The sequence below is a fragment of the Tachypleus tridentatus genome, chromosome 11, assembly GCF_004210375.1.
Source record: "Tachypleus tridentatus isolate NWPU-2018 chromosome 11, ASM421037v1, whole genome shotgun sequence".
Taxonomy (NCBI): Eukaryota; Metazoa; Arthropoda; class Merostomata; order Xiphosura; family Limulidae; genus Tachypleus; species Tachypleus tridentatus.
In genome coordinates this window covers 1621516-1644685 of record NC_134835.1, presented here as the reverse complement: position 1 = coordinate 1644685, position 23170 = coordinate 1621516, and the positions used below count along the sequence as shown (strand labels likewise).

Below are 23170 nucleotides of genomic sequence, written 5' to 3'. Positions count from 1 at the left end.
GAAGTGTAACTGTTTTACGTGGTATGGGTACATTAATTGGAAAAAAAGATTGAAGTCGTGTAAAATATGAAGTGACTTTAAAAGGCCTATTAAAAGAAACATGCATTGTAGATAAAGCTAAAAAATATAAATAAAGTTTATCATATGAAAGAGGGGAGTTAAATTTACTGAAATCGGTATCAAGCCTATAGGTAAAAATAAGAGAGAAAACACTTTTTTGCAACTTGTGAATAGGAATTAAAAAAGTCTTATATGTGCCACCCCAAATTGAAATACAATATTGTAAGAAAGATTGAAAGAGAGCATAATATACACTTAACAAAATATGATAAGGAGCACAATGACTAAGTTCAAAAATTAGCATAGAACTATATTTTAATTTATTAACTAAAGAATTAATATGAAATTGCCAATTTAATTTTCGATCTAAAATAATTCCTAAATATTTAACAGAGGAAACTTGAGTCAATTTAGGACACTTACAATTAGGGTAAGTATAACAATCACTGGAATGATAAAAAATAGAAGGAAAAGCTGGAATGACACCATAAAGGTTAAACTGAAGAAGAAAAGATTTAGATATATTTAAGGATAAGCCATTACAGAAAAGCCAATTTTTAATTTTATTAAGATCACTAGAAATAATGGCTTCATTAATTAGATTTGGCTTACTATAAACAACACCAATATCATCGGCATAGGCTTGGATATCTCCAAAAAACTGTTGGAAAGAATATCATTTATATAAATGAGAAATAATAAAGGGCCCAGAACAGAACCTTGTGGTACTCCAACATTAATTGTAAGCCAATCACTATAATTTTTATGGATAGAAAGCAATCGGTTTGTATTTTATGATTAACAGAATCAAAAGCTTTGGCTAAGTCAAGAAAAACAGCAATTGGATGAAGATCAGAATCCAAAGCTTCTGTAATACTTCCCACAAGTTTAGCAACAGCAACCTCCGTTCCAAGCCCAGGCCGAAAGCCAAATTGAGAAGGAGACAAAACTGAATGTCTATCAAGAAATGATAAAATTCTAATCTTCATAGATTTTTCAAATAGTTTAGAGAAATGTATTAATAAGGAAATAGGTCTATAATTAGTAAAATCAAAAATATTACCAGATTTATAAATAGGAATGACCAATGATAACTTTAAAGCATTAGGAAACTTCCCTTGAGTAAAAGATAAATTAATTAAAAAAGTCAAAATTGGTGCAAAAAGATTAGCACTCTGGTGAGTGTCAAAAATGGTATCATTTAAGATGTAAGAACTTAACTGAATAGGATTTGGAATATTTTAATGAAATTGGGAAAAGTTATGAATGTGATTTTTGTATGAGAAAAAGAAAGTTAAGCCTAAATAGTGAATCTCCATTAAGAAGGACTGTGTCCATTTCGTTAGAGGGGGAGACAGTGAATCTTATTGAGAATAGTGAGCTTGATTTAAATATGGGGGAGGCAGATATGAAGTGGCTTAAGACAAAAGTTACTGAAATTTTGTCAAGACTTGATGACTTTCACTTAATTAAAGTAAAGGTCGAAGAATTAGTGACTTCCTTTCAATTTTATTCAGAGAAGGTAGAAACTATGAGTGAGGATATCACAACTTTGAGAGCTGAAGTTAAGGAGTGTAAACAGGAAAACATTAAAGCATGAAAATGAAGAATTGTGGAAGGAGATGGCAAGTTTTCGGAGGAAGATGTGTGGCGCGGAACAATATTCTTATAACTATAATGTTTTGATTGGAGGTATTCCAGAGAAGCCTAATGAGAATTTGCAAGAAGTTGTTGAGAAGATTACAACTACTTTTGTTTAGGTCATATTATGGCTCAAGAGCCAGTGAATAGGTTTTCTGATGATGATCACAATGATGATGAAGGTTCTGATGGAGAACCTGACTTGGCTGATGAAATAGGGTCTTGGGCTGCAAAACACAAAATTACACACAGGGCACTTGGAGACCTTCTCCACATTCTTTGCAAAAAAAAAATCCAAGTTTGCCAAAAGATCCTAGAACTTTGCTTAAAACAAGCACTAGCATTACAGTTAAGCCTATTGCAGGAGGGTTGTATCACCATTTTGGAATATCTAAAGGAATTAACCAAATGCTGTATCCTGAATCTATTCCAGGTGTAAATTTGTTGCTCCAAATTAATATTGATGGGCTGCCATTATTTAAAACTTCTAAACTGCAGTTTTGGCCTATTTTAGGAATGCTGGACCATAAGGGCTTGAAACAACCATTTTTAATAGGCTTATTTGCTGGTAATTCCAAACCCCAAAATTTGGGTGAATATATGAAAGATTTTGTGGAAGAAATGAAATATTTAGAAAGAGTTGGATTGAATTTTGGTGACAGACATTTCCAAATACGGATATCAGCAATAATTTGTGATGCTCCAGCAAGGGCAATGATCAAATGTTGTAAACCCTACAATGGATATTTTGACTGTGACAAATGTACACAGGAAGGGACATGGTACAACAAGGTCACTTTCCAAGAGACTGACGCAACCTTAAGGACTGATGCAAGCTTTAGAGACATGCTGGATGAAAATCATCATACAGACATTCCAGCTCCCTTGTTGGAGTTGGATATTGGTATGGTAACTCAGGTGCCTCTAGATTATATGCACTTGGTTTGTTTAGGTGTGATGCGATGTCTTCTTTTGTATTGGATAAAAGGGTCACTGACTTGCAGGTTGCCAAGTAGATCAGTGTTGGAGATATCTGGTAGGTTGTTAGCTTTGGCACCTTATTCTCCAAGAGAATTTGCGCGCAAACCCCGTGCATTAAGTGAGATAGACCGATGGAAAGCTACAGAGTTTAGGCAATTCTTGTTGTACACTGGTTCTTTTGTATTGAAGGATATATTGTCTGATACATTCTACAAGAATTTTGTTCTTCTCTCTGTAAGTATGAACATTTTGACCAGTCCACGTTTGTGTACTCATTATGTGGATTATGTTAGAGAACTTTTGGTATTTTTTGTGAGAGAGTATACACAAATTTATGGCCACCAAGAAGTTGTCTACAATGTCCATGGACTTGTCCATCTTGCCGATGAAGTGAATAGGTTTGGACCCCTAGATAATATATCAGCTTTTCCATTTGAAAATTTTCTTGGCAAAGTGAAAAAAATGGTTAGAAAACCACAGCATCCTATCCAACAAGTAGCTCTTGAATTTCAGAGTCACAGAGCTTATTTAGAGGATCTGCATGTGACCAAAATTATCCTCTTTTGAAGATGGAGCACAGCAATGGTCCTGTTCCAGAATTATTTGAAGTTTACAACCAGTATGGCCAACTCTTTTTACCAAGATTTTGTATCACTTTGGATCAGGCAAACAATTGTGTGCTACTTAATGGGGAAATATGTATTGTGCAGAATTTGCTTGCCAAACATGGCCAATCTGAGGATATTTTCCTAGTTGTTAAACAGTTTGCAGAGGTAAATGACTTTTTCAAACACCCTCTGAAGTCTTCAGACTTAGGAATTCATCATGTTTCCAACCTGAAACCTGAATTAGTTGTGGTTTCAATTTCCAGATTAAATGGAAAATGTGCTCTCTGGCCTAGCAAGTCAGGCTATATAGCAGTTCCACTCAATCATACAAATGAGTAAATCAAATGCAGTGATGTGTCATATCAGGGGTTATTCTGTACACTTCAGGCCCTTTCCTACTAAAGAAAAAATATTTTTTTTATTTGGTTTTTGGTATTTGGTGAAGGGGGAATTTTTTATTTGTGTATGGGTGTATATGTGTGTCGGGGTAAGTCAATTATAATAATTCTGCAAGGGAACAGGGACCAAGGTGCTTTATCAGCTTCATACTTATGTATGAGAAATACCATAATGTTCAACTGACTAACCTGTAGAAAGGGGGAACTGTTATGATGGAGCTGTAACATTCATGTCACATTACATCTATACAGCACAGGGTTTTCATTAGCTTTTACATAAGGAGGCAAGTTGAAAACTTCAGTAGCTAGGTTAAAATAGGTCTGTGTCTGTATATTTAACAAATTTCAGTGCTGGTAAATTGAACTGTATCACTCTGTAACAGGCAGTGAACCTGTTTACTGGCATTAAAAGCAAACCCTGACAGCAGCTTATAACAGGGGCCTTGAGAATATGCAGTTTGACTAATTTGGATGTTCAGGAGATTTTTTGGTATTTGTCTGAGTCCATTTTACAATTATAAAGTGAAAAAGGATAAGGTAATTTCTTCTTTAGCAAAGACTGAGTGAACAGATAATTTTATGTAGGTAGAGCATATACATTTACACAAATGTCACATCTGCAAGCAAATTTTGACATTGATATATTTTATGAATATTACTGTAGTATGTTTAGTATTTTAAATGGAAAATTGTAAAAATTAGAAAATCAGGTTTCTTAAAGGCAGCATAGTTACATGGCTAATGTTGACAGATCCAACCAAATGGAGGTGGAAATTAGAGAATATGTGATAGTAGTGTTCACAAAGGACAATGAAGTTGCGGTGGCACCATCAGACTGGCTATTGGATGAATGCACCATTAAGTGGCCGAACAAAAAAGGTCAAAGCCTGAATAAAGCTGTTCTGGACAGAATGCCTCCAGAGGATCATTGGGATGAGTATGATGTTAGAGTCATCTATTCAGATGGTAAGTTGAAAACTACAATAATACATGGTGCATGGAAATTTATTTATGTTTCCACTTTGTGTCCATATAGATCTTAGTAGAGGACGTGTTCTGTTATAAAGTATCTGTCTAGCAAAAACATCAGGAGGTACATTCCATATATGTCAACATAAAAAAATCAAAACAATTTTTTAAAACCTGTCCTTATCATAATTACATATGCATTTTAAGTAGTGGATGTGAACTGCATGTTGAGCAAGTACATGTAATGTTTAGTGAACCTGTGAGATGTTGGCAAACTGGAAGAATGACATCTGTTCCTCCGACGTCTGTTAGCACACTGACACAGGCATGCATGTACAAAGGTTTCTCAGGCCCTGCTCAGTGGAAGTCTACCTCTGTCTCCTGAATTTTTCAGATTTGAATATTTGAGTGACAGAAAAGTGATATACCTGTTACTTGAGACTCTTTTGTCTTTACAGATGACTATGTTAAGGTGAGAGGGAAATTAAGTTCTGCAGAGGACAACTCTTCTCTTGAAACAGATGATCCAGAAGCTAAAAATTCTGAAAATGGACCAAGAATTTGCACCAGAAAGAGAAAGTATGCTTTGCTAGTGACTGCAGTTTTAAACAATTTGTCTCAAACTATCACATTTTCAAGTTAACACATACTGGCTAAGAATAATATACTCCAATTACTTTATCTCAAAACTATATGATAGCGGTACCTGTAAAATGTGAAGCTCACATTGGTTAGGGTTCAGCACTCGAATCACACATGTATAAGTAAATTGTAAAGTGAAATTAAAGGGATGGAATGAGAATTAAATCAAGCCATGTTTTTTTTCACTTTGCTAGAGCCTGATATAAATAGACAGATATGGTGACCTTGCAGGAACAGTCTCAGCTTAAAGTCAATATAAAATTGTACATTTTTAATAGAACTAAATTTATTCATAATATTTGAATCTGATTTTATATTATGATGGGTGGTTGGTGAACTGTAAGACCATGTCAGCTGAGTAGGTCTATATATTTTTAGAGTAAAAGATTCTTATTATGGGACCTCTCACAAGAAAAATGAGTGCATACTTGCCTTAGGCTTGAATTACATGTATATGTAGTTACTTGATCAAGGTGCCACTTCAGAATGAATGAAAATGATGTATACAAAAAAAAAAGAAAAATAGCACTGTATTTTAAATGACAAACTTATTTTCAAAGTGCCAAGCTATTTTCAAATTGAATAACTTTTTGGGTCACTTTAGCAAAGCAATATTAGCCTTCTAGATACATTTTTGTAAAAAATATGCTTCTTTTTGTATAGGCCCACACAGAGATTAGTTTCTGAGTCTGATAATGAGTCTGAGGCTGATGGGGAGAAGAATCAGCAAGTTCAGAATTCCAAATCACAAAAACACAAGTCTGCAATATGGTCAGATGATCATGTGGATTTGGCTCAGCTGACCATACCTAAGCCACCAGAGCCAATAAGCAATGCTGGAGGGCATGTGATAGTGACCCCAAAAAGAAGATGTGTGTCAGGTAAACTACACAGTAAAATGTTACTCTAATGATAAAGGTTGCAGTTTCATTCAACATTTTTATTAAACTACAAGTGCATCTTCTGGTTTAAGCTTTGCCATACACTCCATAATGTTGATACCATAACTGTCATCTTGCCATAGAATTATGTCCTTTTCCATTTTGTAGGTGAAGTCAACAGAATCCAGAGGACACTAACACCCCTGACAAACCATGGTAATGCATTTTTACTTCAATCACTGGTAGACATAGTAATAGTATACACTCCTGTTCATGGCATTCAGTAGATACAGGGCATTATGGATATGAAAAAATTTTTTAACCTTCTGAAATGTTTTATTTGCCTCATTGTATATCTGTTAAACATGAAAACCCTGCCTAGTACTGTATCATGACAGGGCCACAGCCAGGCTTAAAAGGTGACAAAATATGACATGTTCTTCATGCAATGTAAATGCACGTGTTGTAGATCTCAATGGAAGCTCTCTTGTTGATGAGAACCAGCCGCCATTAGCTGGGCCCTCTGGCTCAGGTTCATCTTCAGGTACAATTACTTGTGTATAAACCAAGAGCAAAATTTGCCATATTTTATATAACATCTTATTAAATATTTTTGAGAAAGGTATTTTAATTTCAACAAAGGCAGTTTCAAAATTTACAAACGTAGTTCTGTGCAACAGGGGTGGATACAGGGTTTGCTTAAGGAGGGTGCCAGCCTTCTCCGAACCACAAACCAGTATTTTTCCACTCATAAGCACTACTTTGTTAGGTGAAGTTAGAAACTGGAAAACATAAAAATAGTACTTTAAGCATACAGGCACCCAGTCTTTAGGCCATCAATTTTCATGGGGGGAAGGGGCAAGGTGGCACAAGAATGCACCACAACCCACCACCACCCCCAATCTGCCACTGTAATTAACCTGTTTTAATACTGGTATTTATGTGCTTTTTATTTGACCACAATGAAGGGCAGGGAAAATATATATTCTTAAATTCACCTACCTTCTGTGGGTTTTTTTGTTTTGTTTTGCTGCCAACATTTCAAAGTATATCTGAAAGGTTCTGAGATGTTGTGGGTTCTGCAGATGTAACTGGAAATAAGATGTACGTGATTAACCTTATATGTAAGATATTAAAGAGTGGCAATAATTTAACTTGTAGAGATGCATGACAGTGATACAAGTAGGAGCTCCTCACCACAAAGAGAAATACACCCTGCCATTCACAGTACACCATATTCTGATATGTATACACATACATTATTTTGTATTATTATTGTTAGTGTTAGTGCTGTTATATTACAGATATATTGATATGCTGCATCTAAACACATAGTTTTGGTGTTACATCTCTCTGGTACTTTGAGATACATTTTATTAAACTCATTCCAAGGAATGTAGTAAAGTAGAAAAGGCAGCAAGATGAATCATTTAGCAGTATGTTTCCCCCCTCTGGACAATCTGTTGCATACCATAACCTATCTACAATTTTGGCCCAGATTAATTAACCTGCTCTTCTATATACTGTATATGTGTATCTGCAGGTCCTAGAAGAAAGGTGACCAGCACTCCTCAGGTAGCTTCAACTCCCACCAATGGTAAATATGAATGTTTGTGTGGATTTGTTAAATGATTATTATGTATCCCAGAAATGATAGGCAGTGTACATTAAAAAATGTGAATGCCTGTACAATGCTGAGTTTCCATCGCTTTGGGTTGGGCTAGGCCCCCAGAAAACCTAGATTTACAGACTCCGGGCACTGGAGTTGGTGACTTGGACCATTTTTTTCTTGGTCTGGCCTAACTTGTAAATAAGTGTTTATTTTTCATGTCAGAAATTTAAACTAAGCTTCATTTAGTTTGTAGCAATATAGCAATCACCAGAATCAAGCAAGTAATTTGTAAATTTATCATGATAGAAGTCATACTTTTATTGTTTTTACAGTTGCAGCCAATATAAACACATTATTAATAAATGGAATTTTCCATTTTTAAATAAAAAGGTGCTGTAGGAATCACACAGACAGAAAGAAAAATTCTTCAGGTGCTAGCAGAGCTACAACAAAAAAGTGGACATGAATACAGGCCTTCTGCAGACTTTGCTGAGAGGTCGGCCTGCCAGCACCAACTCATCCATAAATCTGTCTGTGTGGCCACAGGGTCTCCCAGCTCTGCCGCTTAGTACAATGGATGGGTTCAACACCCTGAATGACAAAGTTATGGTTCAGCATAATGCAGATGCTGTCGTAAGTAAATCTGAATTAACTAGATTTTAGGGAGAATAAAGGGATTTACAGTAGTGTATGTATGTCAAAGGCAAATGAATTGTATGATGACCTCCTCAACGGATGCTGAATGTTTCTGAGTTTAAACTATCATGGTTTCTATGCATGAACATTCATTCTGTTTTTACAGGTACTTTATCCATAAATGTGTTCCAGAGATCTTACATTTGAATTCAATGAAAAAGAATGATGAATATTAAAGCATATGCAATAATCAGTTTATGGAAATGTATTTTCAATATAAATTATGTGCATCAGTTAACACATGATAGATGCAATTTTCATTCTGGAAATATCATGAAATTTTGTAGGTGAGGAAGCTAAGTATGAGGGGTGGTGACAGTGTGGATGCTGTCACAAGAAATGTACTAACAGGTCTAATGACCAACAGCCTTGCCAGCCAGTTCAACTGGATGGGACATGAAAGGAAAAAAAGACAAGATGATGGGACCTTAGTTACCATACCAAAGAAGGCCATATCTACAACAAATTTGTTACAAGTCATTAACAGTAAGTGTCATTAACTGACATATTTGTCAGTCTTCCTTCATTTGCTAGATATTCAGAGCAAATTAAGTTCCTCTGTCAGACACTTATATGGAAATTTGAAATCTTCAGCTATCGTCTCCTTGCATAGACAGTAGGTTAAAAATTTTTTAATGATATCAAATAACATTGGGCATTGGGTGAGTGTGATGCTGAGTGACCTTGACTAAATTCCAATGTCACAGAATGTTTTTTTTTTCTGGATTTTTCAAAGCTGGGGTTGTGACATGAATAAGTTGCAAAGGTTTAGAGATAGGAAAGTCAAATTTATATCAATTATGTATCTGGCCAAATTCTCAAATGAGTGTGATCCTGCATGTCCTTTACTTACTTTTCGAGGTTACAGCAAGGCTGGAAAAAGCAGTATTGCATCGAAGTTTGTGATGCAAAATGCACTTGCTGTAATCTTATTTTTTTTCAGTGTGCATGCTGATCAAACCATGTGGTAAATACATGTACAGCTAATCAATTGTGATTAATTATTTTCAAGCCTTGTACAGGGTGATGTTCCTGAACTTGTTAAATTTTGGCTTGTGACAAGGATAAGTTGCAAAAAATTTCGAGCTAGGACAGTCAAATTAACATTAATAATGCCTCTCATCCAGATCTTAGGAATGGAAATTAAAAACAATCAACTATCTCATCAAGATCTTGGCCAACTTTAATGATGAGTGATACTGACCTACTTTTCAAGGTCAGATTAATTTAACTGAAATGTTTAAAGGTAAGCTTGTGGCATATGTGATATGGGATATATTGTTACAGCTTTATGCAGGGAAGGGATATTTTTCATTTGTATGTCTCTTCAAGATCTAAGCAAGGTTGATGATGATCCACCCTGATCTACTTTTCAAGGTCACAAAGCAATTAGAATTATTTTCATTGGTGACATGGATAAGTTATGGAAGGTTAGAAATGGGACTGATCTTTATATCAGTTCATCAGTTACCATTCTTAATTGTTTTCAGTGGTAGGCTTGGGACATGGATCAGTTGTGGAGGATAAGAGTTGGAGGTGTAGAATTTGTAACAGTTGTGTACTTTATCAAGATCTTGGATTAGCTTTATGATGAGTAACCTTGAGGTGCTTTGAGATTTTGAGGCTTTCCTTTACTGGGGCACGAGGGCTGAGGGGGCGTTGCACTGGCCTGCAGTGCATTTTTTATCCGTATGCTTCAACTGACAAAACAGTAATCCAAAAATAATGGGTGAGAATCTGCTTTATTCGACCTACTTTAATTAAAATAATAGTTTCAAAGTCAATATTTAGATAAATAAGTGTAAATAATGGGACTTTTCTTTGCAGGAGCTGTCAGGGATAATCCTGTGGCTGAGATGGCATCAGATGATGTCATCAAGAAGACTGCACAGAGCTGGTTCAAATATGCTGCCTCTAGGAAGCAGGAAAAGTGAAAGAAAGAAAACTTGGTACAGTGTGAGGACAATATAGGGTGTCAATACACATGAAACAGTTATTCTGTCAGATCCAAGATGACCAACTGGATTTGCACAAAATCGTCTGGATTTGCTACCAGTGACCAAGAAGATGTTCATGGACACTGTTTTGTCATATTTCATGCAAATCACAAAATAAAGTGACATGCATCAATGGCAATAATGGTCCTTGCACCCTGCTGCATTTCTTATAATTCACCTTGTAGACTTATGAGAAATTGCCATCTACACACATCAAAGTCATCCCATGCTTTAGCTTATAGGAGGCAGACAACCATAATTGTGGACAAAGTTTTCTCAGAGATCTGTGATAGGAATTTATTGCAACTTGGTACACTGTGAGGGCAAAATGGAGTATCAATGCATGTAAAACAATTCTGATCAGATTCAGTATGGCTGACTGGTCACGCAAAAGATGCAAAATAAGTGGAATTTGTTACCAGTGGCCATGAGAATGTTTACGGACATTGTTCTGTCATATTTCATACAATATACAAATTAAAGTGATGTTTATCAGTAATAAATTTCACTACTGCTTAAACGTTGTGTCATTGTTATCCTTCAAGATAAAGACTAAGTGAGCTGACCTTTCCTCCCCAACTCAGTGAAATTTGCTCAGTGAGCTTGTTTGGCCAAGTCTTTCCACAAAAAAAAAGTTACAAATCTCCCTTCACACATCAAGCTTTTAGAACCCTGATGTTACTGGAATTAGAAAAGTTGTAATACTATGTATCTGACTGATTCTTGATACTCTTAACCACTATCTATAACTTATTTAATCTGTTGCAACCAGTGCATGTTTTAGCTTAGTAATGTTTGTTGATTCTTGTATTAGTATGGGAGCAGACATTAATAAGCTTCTCAGCTTGCGTCCAATACCCATTGGTGTTCATTATCCAATAAAATATTCACAAACAAGCAAGCAAAGTTGTATAAGGTCTTGTAAATGACCAAATATCAACGTTTAGCCAACGTATTCTCAACGTCATACCTACCTAACTACACCATTGCAATCAACCTTTCTTCCACGTTGATCAACGTTTTTTTCAACGTCATGCCTATTGTACCCAAAATGTTCTGAGCAACGTTGCTTCCACGTTGGTCAACGTTTTTTCAACGTCATGCCTACTGTACCTCAAATGTTGGGAACAACGTTGCTTCACAACGTTTTTTCAACGTGGACTCAATGTGCACATCAATGTTTATTCAACGTTGATGATCTACGTCTTTGCAACGTTATTTGCCAACGTTGTTTCAACGTCAAATCAACGCTTTTTGCTGGCTGGGTAACCAACCCCTGCTTGCCACAGAAGTAAAGAGATGCAAACCAAATGTTAACATAGTTAACATTAAGCGTTTGCCTAGAGGTGGAGTACTGGTGCAAGGGCAAGATGTAGTCGATCTTAACCGACTACTTAAAGAATGGCCAACAGATGCCTTTAAATCTGGAAATATCAAAATCCACCTTCCGGGAAGTAAGCCGCAACCAAAAGCAATAGTGGTAAGAGGGGTTCATCAGACAATTGACCTGGACCTAGTTAAACAGGCACTTGACGAACAAAACATACCACACACCAAGACAGAAAGAATTATTTCTAAAAAAACACAAACACCTACTAACCTCATTAGAATAGACATTGATGACAGCTACAACATTCAAAATCTAATAAACAATGGAATATTGCTCTGGTATCAAAAATACCAAGTTGAACAATTGAAAACCCCGGCAATTGTTGTAACACAGTGTTACAACTGCCAAAGATATGGACATGTTTCAGCAGCCTGCTTAGCATCACCGAGGTGCTGCGAATGTGGAGGGGAACACCATATCAATCAATGTAAAAAAAGAAAAGAAACGCCTAAATGTTGTAACTGTCAAACCCACACAGCAAATTACAAAGGCTGCGAAAAATATAAACAAATAAAGCAACGAATTTTTCAGATCAGAACACCAACAGAACAGAATCAACCGAAAACAAACACACCAACAGAACAGAATCAATCGAAAACAAGCAGCTTACCTGAAACAAGCACATCAACAGAACACAATAAAACAACAAAAACCACATATACAGAAATGTTAAAAGGAAAAGAACCACATAAACAACAAGTACAGAAGACTAATACACAGAATAAGAACACATTTAACACAAAAACCAAAAGAAAACAACATCACCATACAAGAAACGAATATTAACACAACAGACAAAGCAAGCCTGTTTTCAACAGTTTTCAAAAATGTAATAACTGATTTTATAACAGAATATACTAAACCAAACCAGACAACTAACTTTCTAGAACTACTGATCACTATTACCATAAAACACGTCACACCTCACATACCCTACATTATAACTACACTAACAGGTTACATGCTCACAGCACAATGTTCACAGTAATGTATATCAACATCCAAGGTGCAATAGCTTCCAAGAAACATGAGATCGAAGATCTAATAGAAGAATTAAACCCCCAGATTATAATAATAAGTGAAACTCTAACATATAATAATAATAGATTTAAAATACCATATTACTCAACTATTAGAAAAGACAGAAAAAATAAAAATGATGAAAAAAGGCATTATGCTGCTTCATAAAGTAGACTTATCTGTAGAAGAAATCGAATTAAACAGTAGCAATGAACATGTTACTGTAGATTACAGCTGGCAAGAGTAATCGAAGCTTCGTATATGGATCTTTTTCCGCGAATATTCGAATGCAATAATATTCGGAAATTCGCCTAATTAATATTAATAAATATTAACTTACCATTGTAAGAAAATGAAGTCAAATCTGAATAAATAACACTTTATTTAACTTTTTTTGGTAGTTGTCTGCTAAAGAGGAAAAGTAAATCCAACTTTTGTGAACATTGCATTGTGGGTACAAGATTACAGTAAACCTTCTTAAAGTTGCTACTTTGGCCGCCAAAAGACTTTAAATATGGAGGATCAAGGCAGAAAGTCTGCTGTTTGGAAGTATTTTAAACTAGATGGAAAGAAGGCAGAGTGTCAGCTCTGCAAAGCAAACCTGTCATTTTGTGGAGGTACAACAAACCTAAGAAATCATATGAGTAACAGGCATAGTGGAATTTCCCTAACTTCCAACAAACAGGTGAGCAGTGAGCACATGGCTGTTTGACATTTCTGAACCTGCAGGAATATTCTGTGTTTAAAATTATATTATTCCATTTTTTTTAAATATATGTTTTATATTTATTTTATGTATAGCTAGCAAATATATAATTAATTATTCACCTGCATTTGCAGGACTCAAAAATGTTACTGCTGCACCTACACTGAGACAAACAACACTCCTGCAGCTGAATCCCTGTGCTACCAAAATGAATGTACACAGCACTGAGAGAATAAACAGGAGCCTGGCTCTTATGTGTGCTGTAGATCTTAGACCACTCAGTTTTGTTGAGGGTGTAGGATTTAGATATTTTGCAAACCAGTTAAACCCATCATACAAAGTTCCTTGTAGAAATACTGTTGGTAACTACCTTACAAAACTGTACAATGATGCCAAGACAGAGATGATTGGAGAACTAAGAGACCAGCATGTTTCACTGACCACTGATTTGTGGACTAGTAATGCAATGCAAGGTTACATTACTATCACAGAACAACACATTGACTTGCAATGGAAAATGCACTCAAATGTTCTGGGCACCAGACTCTTTTCTGATAGACACACAGGTCAAAATATTGCTTCTGAAATTCACAATCTGTGTTCTGAATTTCTAAACACCAACAATATTGTCCACTTAACTACTGATAATGCTGCAAATATGCTTGTGGCAGCAGAAAAGTTAGGCATTTCTCACTCTGGCTGTTTTGCCCACAGCCTTCAGTTAGCTCTGCAAGATGGGCTTAAGCTTGCACCCATTGCAAAAGCCCTTGGGGCAGGGAGAAGGTTGGTTACATTCTTCAACCATTCTGTTCTGGCCACAAGTGCCCTAAAACAAAAGCAAGTTCAGATGGCTACTGAAGCCCAGAAGGAACAAGTAAAGAAGGGTCCCATCATTGCAAAGAACCTTATACAGGATTATACAAGATGGAACTCTGCGCTGGAGATGGTGCAGCGACTGGTAGAGCTCAGAGTGCCCATATATGCAGTGTTGGTAGACGCTACCATTGTAAAAAAGTGGAGAAAGATTTGACATTGATGATGTCTTTTGGGACACGATGCATACAATAATCCCAATACTTCATCCTTTTGCAGAAGCCACTGAAATTCTTGGGAAGGAAGATCTTCCCACAGGGTCCTCAATTTACCCTCTGCTGACAGATATGATGGAGGACCTTAAGACCACAGAGGAAGACAAAGCACTAGCTAAGCAGTTGAAAAAAACAATCAGTATGGGATTGGTGAAAAGATTTAAATTCTTGTCAGAAGATGGAGGAATCATTAATGAAGGTCTGAATAGTTCCCTGCTGAAAGCTTCAGCACTTGATCCTAGATATAAAAGTCTAAAATTTTTGACCGAAAGTCAGAGAAAGGAACTTCATGCCAACATAGCAGAAGAAATCAGGAGATCAAGCAACACTGCAGAAGTCAAGAAGGAACCTGAGGCAGATGAGGTAACAGAACCACCTGTAAAAAAACCCATTATGTCAAAAGTTTTGAGTTATGTAATGGGTGATACAGTAGACTTGACAGAAGGCAGTGATGTTTCTTCAGTTGAGGAAGAGTTGGCTGATTTTGTCAGAGAGCCTCTAAGGCCACCAAACCCTCTTCAGTGGTGGTCTGTGTACAGGTCAAGGTTTCCATCAATTGCTTCAGTTGCTAGGAAATACCTGTCTATACCTGGTACATCAGTACCAAGCGAATGTACATTCAGCACAGCAGGTTTGACCGTCAGCAAGCTAAGGGCTTCCCTTAACCCTGAACATGTGGGTCAATTGGTGTTCCTGAACAAGAACTTGAAGTCAGCAGTCAAAGCCAACATGACAGTCCCTTCTGATTTTCTCCCTGCATCTGATGCTCTCCTGCAGTTACAGTTACCTGTACCCCTTCGAGTGCTGCCAGTACTAGCTCACAGGTCTCTAATCCAGTTTATCCCCAACTTCCTGGGCTTCCATCCTCAAATGTAAAGGAGGAAACACCATGAACAGGAATGTGCATACACTCAGTATTTTCAGTGAAAGTTGTTTTATGAGGTTTTTTACAAATGTTTTTATTGTTAGTGTTTAACTTTTAATATTTTCCAAGTAACAATGGACAGAGCATTAATAATTGACCAGGATGTGGAACAGGTCTATGTGGCTGCAGCATAAACTCAGTATTTTATGTCTATTTTAACTTGTTTAGTGTTAATTGTTTTCTGATGTTTTTTTATGTTCATTAATAAAGTTCATGTTTATTAATAATGTTGTTTCCCCAGTGTGTAGAATAAAAGAAAACAAACAACAATAATTATTTTGACAAGTATTTTATTCAACACAGTATAGTAATATAATTACATAAATAAAATAATAATGGACAACAATTTTACAGCATCAAAATAAGAAAAAACAGGTCACAGGTGCCAGAAGTCAGCTTTTGTACAGAGGGCTCACATTGAACAGAGCAGCAACAATATGGTTTACAGTAATACATTACCCATGGTGCACTGTGACAGGAAGTTCAAGAAAAGAATGTAAACTTCAGTAAATGATGAAAAACAAGTTATTTCTACTCTTTACTGGCATAAATATTGCAATTTAAGGTAAGTTAATTATTAATTAATAATTCTAAAACGATCTAACAAGTATATGCACGAATATTCGGATATTCACGAATTTTCGCCCACGAATATTCGAGTGCCGTTCTGACATTCGTTGACCGGCCTACTGTAGATATCCTCCAATCGAATAAAACTAAAATAACCGTAGCAGGAATTTACTGCTCACTCAATAAACAATTAGATACAACTTTACTAAATAACATCTTTTCCCACAATCAAAACACTATAGTCATGGGAGACTTAAACAGTAAAAATGTTTCCTTTGGATGCCGAAGTTCTAATTCAAATGGTAGAAAATTAATACAATTTATTGATGATAATAACATTGCTTTATTGAATGATACCACCCCAACACATACATGCTATTCCACTAACTCTAGTGACATACTAGATCTGTGTATGTGTACATATAATTTAAGCCAGAAATTAGTAAAATTTCAAGTGGGAAAAGATGTAGATAGTGATCATCTCCCAATTTTTTGCGTCTTCGATCTCACTCCCTATAAAAATATAACATATAGGAAAGAAAAATTTAATTACAGTAAAGCAAATTGGCAATGCTATAAACAAGAATTAGATAATCTGTTACCTAATAAAATTATTAAAGAAGTTAAAACGCATGTCAAAATGAACAACTATTATCAAACAATCACGGATTGCCTTCAGAAAGCAGCCAAGTTAACAACACCAAAACAACACCATAAAACAACAATCAATACATGGAAACCCACCACAGAAATAATCAACCTAATATAAAAGCGCAGACAACTGAGAAGACAGTACATGATTACAAGAAACAGAGAAACTAAAACACAAATAAACAACATTAGAAATCACATCAGAACTCAAATAAAAACCCAAAAACAAAATAAATGGGACAATTACTGTAATAAACTAAACGACATAACTGACCCGAAAAAATTCTGGTCACATCTTAAAAGATTCACAAATGAAAACACAAACACAAAGAAATATCCTCCACTTGAACATAATAACACAATTGCACATACAAATAAAGAAATAGCCGAAGCTTTCAACGATCAACTCCAAAATACATTTAAAACTCACACAGATCCAGATATGAATACAAACTTCTACAATAAAGTCACTAATCACATAGCAAACAATAAACATCAATATGAACCAATATTTCCAGTAAACATAACTGATACAAATACAAGTTCTAACACTGATTATGCAAGCACATTAATAACAAATGAAATATCCCCTCAAAAATTACTCGAAGCAATAAAAAACACAAAAAATAAAGCACCAGGTGAAGACGAAATACGAGCTATCCTTCTAAAAAAGGGCACACCGAAATTGTTTGACCACCTAAATTCACTTTTTAACTTATCTCTATCCTCAGGATACATCCCAGTTTCTTGGAAGCTTTCAAATATATTAATGTTCCATAAGGAAGGAAAGCCAGCGAATAAACCTAATAGCTACAGACCAATCAGCCTGACCAGCTGTGTAGGCAAAATTCTTGAAAGAATAATCAGTAATAGACTCTCCACATTCTTGGAGATAACATCAAAATTACCAAAAGAACAAAAGGGATTCAGAAAATTTAGACAAACGACAGATCATTTAATAAGATTAACCGAAACCATAATAGATAGTTTCAACAAAAAAGAATGTACAGTCGCTTGCTTCCTCGATATCGAAAGCATTCGACACCGTTTGGCACGATGGTCTAAGGTTCCGAATGAATGAAATGGAACTACCGCGAGGAATTATTCGCTGGTTATCTAACTTTCTGGAAAACAGAAAATGTAGAGTAAATGTAGAAGGAACTTTTTCCGAATACTTTACTCCACTAGCTGGTGTCCCACAGGGAGGGGTGGTTAGCCCTATACTCTTCATCATGTATGTAAACAATATGCCATTGAAGGATCCAAATCATGGATTCTCATCACAGTTCGCAGATGATGTGGCAATCTGGAAAAGTGCTGCAACACCCACGATAGCAGCTACAAACATACAACCACAATTAAATAGAATTAGTGAATACTGTGAAAAATATAGAATTAAAATAAACACAGCAAAAACTCAGCTGGTACTCTTTAGAAATATATATGAATGGCACTCTACTCCAGGTTGCCCAATCAGCAAAATTTTTGGGTCTGACTTATGATTCAAAATTAACTTGGATCAATCATGTCAACGAAATTAAAAATAAAATTTGGCGAAGAACCAACTATGTTAGGAGTCTAACTGGTAAACACAGTGGAGCATCTACAGATAACATTTTGAAAATATACAAAACATATATAAGACCAGTAATAGACTATGCAGCTCCAGCATGGGTAACTGTAAGTAATAAAACAATCAAAACCAAACTACAAACAATACAAAACACACTTCTCACAACAGCATACAGAGTACCGAGATCAACATCATCTAAATTCATTCACAATTACTCGAACATACCAACCATATCAGATAGACTCTTAAATATTACAATTAGATATTTTAACAAAAATTGGATGAAAAATGATTTATTATGCACACTAGATAGGTACCTCATTCATGATGAAGAAAATTCTAAATACCTCTCCCCAATTAACATATATTTTAAACAAAGAAAAATAAAGTAAAGTAAAATATGTATGTATATAAACTTTAAATCTTATATTTATAGTTTACATATTTATGTATTTTAAAATAATAATCAGATAAAATAAATAAATTGCCACCAGCAAGCTTGACTACTGTGAATAATAGACTATAAATGGACATTGCCCTGAAAAGGACCTAACATACAAACAGTTAGGGAAAATAAGTTCAGGAAGGAGGAAGAGGTCAAAGTGAACCTGACCCTCCAGGGAAATATACCCAGATACCATTGGAACGATTGAGTGCCAGTGGATCGTGGATGCAGTTTGTTCCGAATAGAGTCTAGCAGTCAACTTGCGTTCTACACCTCATCAGTTTATTTACCCCTTGTTTAGACCTACGCAATCCAGATTCAGTTTAATTTAAATTAACTTTGTGTTGTGCATTTCCAGGAGGCAGGTTTGTATTTTATTTGGTTCATAACCATTGATATTACTGGTACATAGATAAATCTACTAACGTGAAGCCCAATGTCTACTTCATGACAAACTATATTCTAGGCCTATTGCGTTGCCTAAAATTGTAGCTTTCTAGCGATCTAACATCAGGCCTGGTCAATTCCGTATCAGGTATTTGGGAATGTGCGGTACCTGGGTACCGTTTGATGATAAACGGTTCCTGATTGATGATCTGATGAACCTTATACTATAATAGGTATAGGCTAAGTCCTAGTAGTGTAGATTCTTCAGATCTGGTCGTCTGGTTATCTTGTGAGAGCATATTCTAAGATTCAGTCATGCATGGAAGCTAGGCCTAAAGATCGTAGGTAGGCTGAACTTCACGTTTTTCTTTAAAAACTGCCATAGCATTTTTATGAAATTGCACTCTTCACTATGTTTAGCTAGATAAATTACCATCCAGTTAATTTAGCAACAATATTCCAGTCACCAAATTTGCCTAAGTAAAACGCTCGCTAATATTAGGGTTTTACAGCAAGTACATGGCATGATCAGTCTGGCTGCTGGGCATGAAGTTATAGGGCAAGAATTTTACTGATGTTTAGAGTATTCCAAAATTATAAAGAGATTATGTTAAAATTTTGGGCCAACTTTTGAGCGAATCATATAACATGGCACATTTTTGGTCCTGAGTGGTTTACATGATTAATCCCAGTTTGGTGCATTTTAGCAGGTGATTCCTTCTGTAATTAACAGTTATGCAAGAATTTTGAATTGCTTCTCCAAAAGTAAGTGAAAGTGAGCAGGAGTTGATCAGTTGTTTCAAGTTCTTTCAACAGACAAGGCCTGGCGTGTTGGTTAAAGCCAAGATTTTTAATTCCTGTGCCATACCCCCACCCCCACCCCATCACTTATCCACTTAATCTTGGAGATCTCACCATGCCCTGCTGCTTAGTTCATTTCCTATATCAATTTTTTTTCACTATTCTGGTCTTGTTTGTTACAGTTTAACTGAAACTCAAAATGTATCGCTGTACTATTTGTCACTTTAGAACATCTTCTCTGCGAACGTATGGCAGTCATTATAACTCATTCCATGCAGCTTTACCAAATCCTACTATACCTTGTCCAGTGACTGACTGTGGTGAAAACTTGCCAACATTTCCTTCTCTTAAATCACACATTTCAAGACAGCATAAGGGAGAATATTCAAAACAGTATGTTGACTCTGATAGTATACAGCTGCAATGTGAGATAAGGCATTGCTTAGCAAAATATTTGGGTTTGAAACCTTTTATTGCTCATTTGAAGGGACATATAAAGGATGGTATTAAAATTGCATGTCCCTTCCAACAATGTGATAAGCGATTTGAGGTTGTGTCAAGTTTCAGTTCTCACTTGAGCAGATATCACAAGGACACCTCAGTTCATCACCTGCATGTAGCCATCCTCTCCATTGGTGATCATGATGGTCATGATAGAAATTTAGAGAACCAGACTAATGAAAACAATAATGCAGGCAATTATGAAGAACCATGTACTGAAATTTGCCATAGTGATGAGGATGAAAATAATTTCTTATCAGACCGAGAAATAGAAAGTGCCTTGACAACAACATTAGCTACATTTCTCTTATCAATACAGACAAAACACCACGTACCAGTGAGCACTATTCAGGTTATTGTGGATGAATTCAGCTCCCTCCATAATGAGCAAGCGAAATTCCAAAAAACATCAATTGAAGGCAAAGCTAGAAAAAGCAACTCTTTCTGCTGATTGTATTCAGGAAATTATACACTGGTACGAACATGACAACCTCAAAGCAGTACATGACACTTTAAGGTCAAAATATTACAGAAAAAAGTATTACAAGGAAAAATTTGATTATGTTGAACCACTTCCACATCCAGAGCCTAAACACAAAAAAAGATGATACAAAGGCATTGTGCTACTATGTGCCTTTAAAAGATTCACTTCAGGCCCTATATCGAGATAAAAAATCAGTCACTACTTTGAAAAATCTGAAAATAATGGAGATTCAGGAGTGCTAACAGACTTTACAGATGGTAAAGTGTGCAATCAAAATGTTTTCTTTCAAAAAATCCTGATGCTTTAAAGCTACTCTTGTATCAAGATTCATTTGAAATAGTGAATCCACTTGGGTCAGCAAAGAAAAAACACAAAATTTTGGCCATTTACTATACCATTGGTAATCTGCATCCTGCTGTCAGGACTTTAATAGATGTACAGCAGCTATTGTTGCTCTGTAGGGAAGAGGACTTTAAGACACATGGTCAGGAAAAGATTCTGACTCCTATCATGACAGATTTGCTTGATCTGGAAGCAAATGGTGTAGACTTAGGCAGATTTGGGAACCGCAAAGGGTCTGTTGCCTTTGTTCTAGGGGGACAATTTAGGTAGTCATATGATAAGTGGTTTTGTTGAAAACTTCAGTTCTGTTTCTCACAATTGTAGATACTGTTTGATATCCAAAGATGACCTTGAAGGTGGAAATATTTTTCCTTGGGACTTTGATTTAAGGACTCAAGAAAATTACAATAGCTCAGTACAAGAAGTATGTACAAATGGTCTGGTGCATCACAGTGGGGTTAAATTTGATTCAGTATTGAACAAATTGCAACATTTTCATGTTACAAACCCTGGTCTCCCACCTTGCCTTGGGCATGACCTGTTTGAAGGGATTGTCAAGGAAGATCACAACTTGATTCTTAATTACTTGGTACGAGTAGAGTGGTTTGATTACGATTACCTGAACAAAAAGATTCAGACTTATAAATTCAAAGGATCTGATGCAAATGACAAACCCCCATTTACTTTGAGCTCTAAGACAGTTAGTGGGCATGCAGTTCAGGTCTGGGTTTTGCTCCGATTTTTGCCACTGCTAATACATGGAAAAATTGATGACCATAATAATGAAGTGTGGCAGTTGCTGTTATTACTAAGACAGATTGTTGAACTTATATGTGCCCCAGTGATATCTGAGGATCAGGTTGCCATAATGTTGGACTTGATAGAAGAATATATTGTAAAAAAGAATGAAACTTTTCCAAACATTAACTTAAGAGCAAAACACCATTTTCTGACTCACTATCCTGAGCTTACATTGAAATGTGGACCCCTGATTCGATTGTGGACATTACGATTTGAGAGTAAACACTCTTATTTCAAGAGGAGTGCACGTTCAGCTCAAAATTATATACATGTAACAAAGTCCTTAGCAGAAAAACATCAGTTGTTGCAAGCATTGTATAGTTCTGGATCATTGTTTCGACCACGGTGTCATACAAGTCAGCATTAGCATTCCATGCAGATTTGTATGGAGAGTACATCCAGAAGGCTGTTGACAAATTCCCTCACTTGAGAAATAGTTCAAGTACTGTAGTTTGCCAGAGTATGGTGGTGCATGGTGTCCACTACCATAAAGGACAAGTAGTGTTTTTGTCCAGAGATGCTGATAATCACCTTGTTTGTGGTGAAATCACCATGGTTCTTCTCAGTAAGGATACTGATATTTATTTTGTTGTTCAGAATAAGGATACACAAAGAACTGAATCTGGATTGCTTGAAATTTTTGAATCTGAAAATTCAAAACAACATGTGTTCCTTTTAGCCAACTACTGGATTACCGCCCTGGAGCTATACAGATTTGGTGCCAGTGTATTTGCTGTTCTGAAACACGCTGTGGTGGATAACTGAGGTCATCCAGGTATGCGTGTTCTTTTGGATGTCAAAGACATGAATTCTTCCAATGAGGCCTATATTCATATTGGTCTCCCTTGTTCTCCCAGAGATTATTCTAGACCCTTTATAGGGCCGATTTTCTTCCCCCTGGCAATTTTTTTGTTATTTGTACAAAATTCCCCTCTGCAACAACATAAATTCCCCCATTCCTATTAAACCACGTTAAATAATTCCCACATCAGTAAGAAAGG

General features: G+C 36.0%; 2 protein-coding genes, 1 long non-coding RNA gene and 1 pseudogene across 3 annotated transcripts; all 4 read left to right on the top strand.

Annotated features, from left to right (window-relative positions):
• The first annotated feature begins 1704 nt into the window (after positions 1 to 1704).
• On the top strand, positions 1705 to 3249 carry LOC143232541 (uncharacterized; annotated as a pseudogene).
• On the top strand, positions 3223 to 7559 carry LOC143231603 (uncharacterized). The gene is made up of 5 exons (XM_076466128.1): positions 3223 to 4654; positions 5116 to 5236; positions 5963 to 6180; positions 6349 to 6396; positions 7342 to 7559. Exons 1-5 carry the CDS (start codon positions 4423 to 4425, stop codon positions 7491 to 7493), a joined length of 771 nt encoding a protein of 256 aa, XP_076322243.1. The 5' UTR covers positions 3223 to 4422; the 3' UTR covers positions 7494 to 7559.
• A 1124-nt stretch (positions 7560 to 8683) lies between these two features.
• LOC143231583 (uncharacterized) lies at positions 8684 to 12199 on the top strand. The gene is made up of 2 exons (XR_013016995.1): positions 8684 to 8974; positions 10316 to 12199. It is a non-coding gene; the product is annotated as an uncharacterized LOC143231583 (long non-coding RNA).
• A 1198-nt stretch (positions 12200 to 13397) lies between these two features.
• On the top strand, positions 13398 to 17724 carry LOC143231582 (uncharacterized). Its single transcript, XM_076466097.1, has 2 exons — positions 13398 to 13580; positions 15969 to 17724. Exons 1-2 carry the CDS (start codon positions 13410 to 13412, stop codon positions 16122 to 16124), a joined length of 327 nt encoding a protein of 108 aa, XP_076322212.1. The 5' UTR covers positions 13398 to 13409; the 3' UTR covers positions 16125 to 17724.
• Positions 17725 to 23170: the final 5446 nt, after the last annotated feature.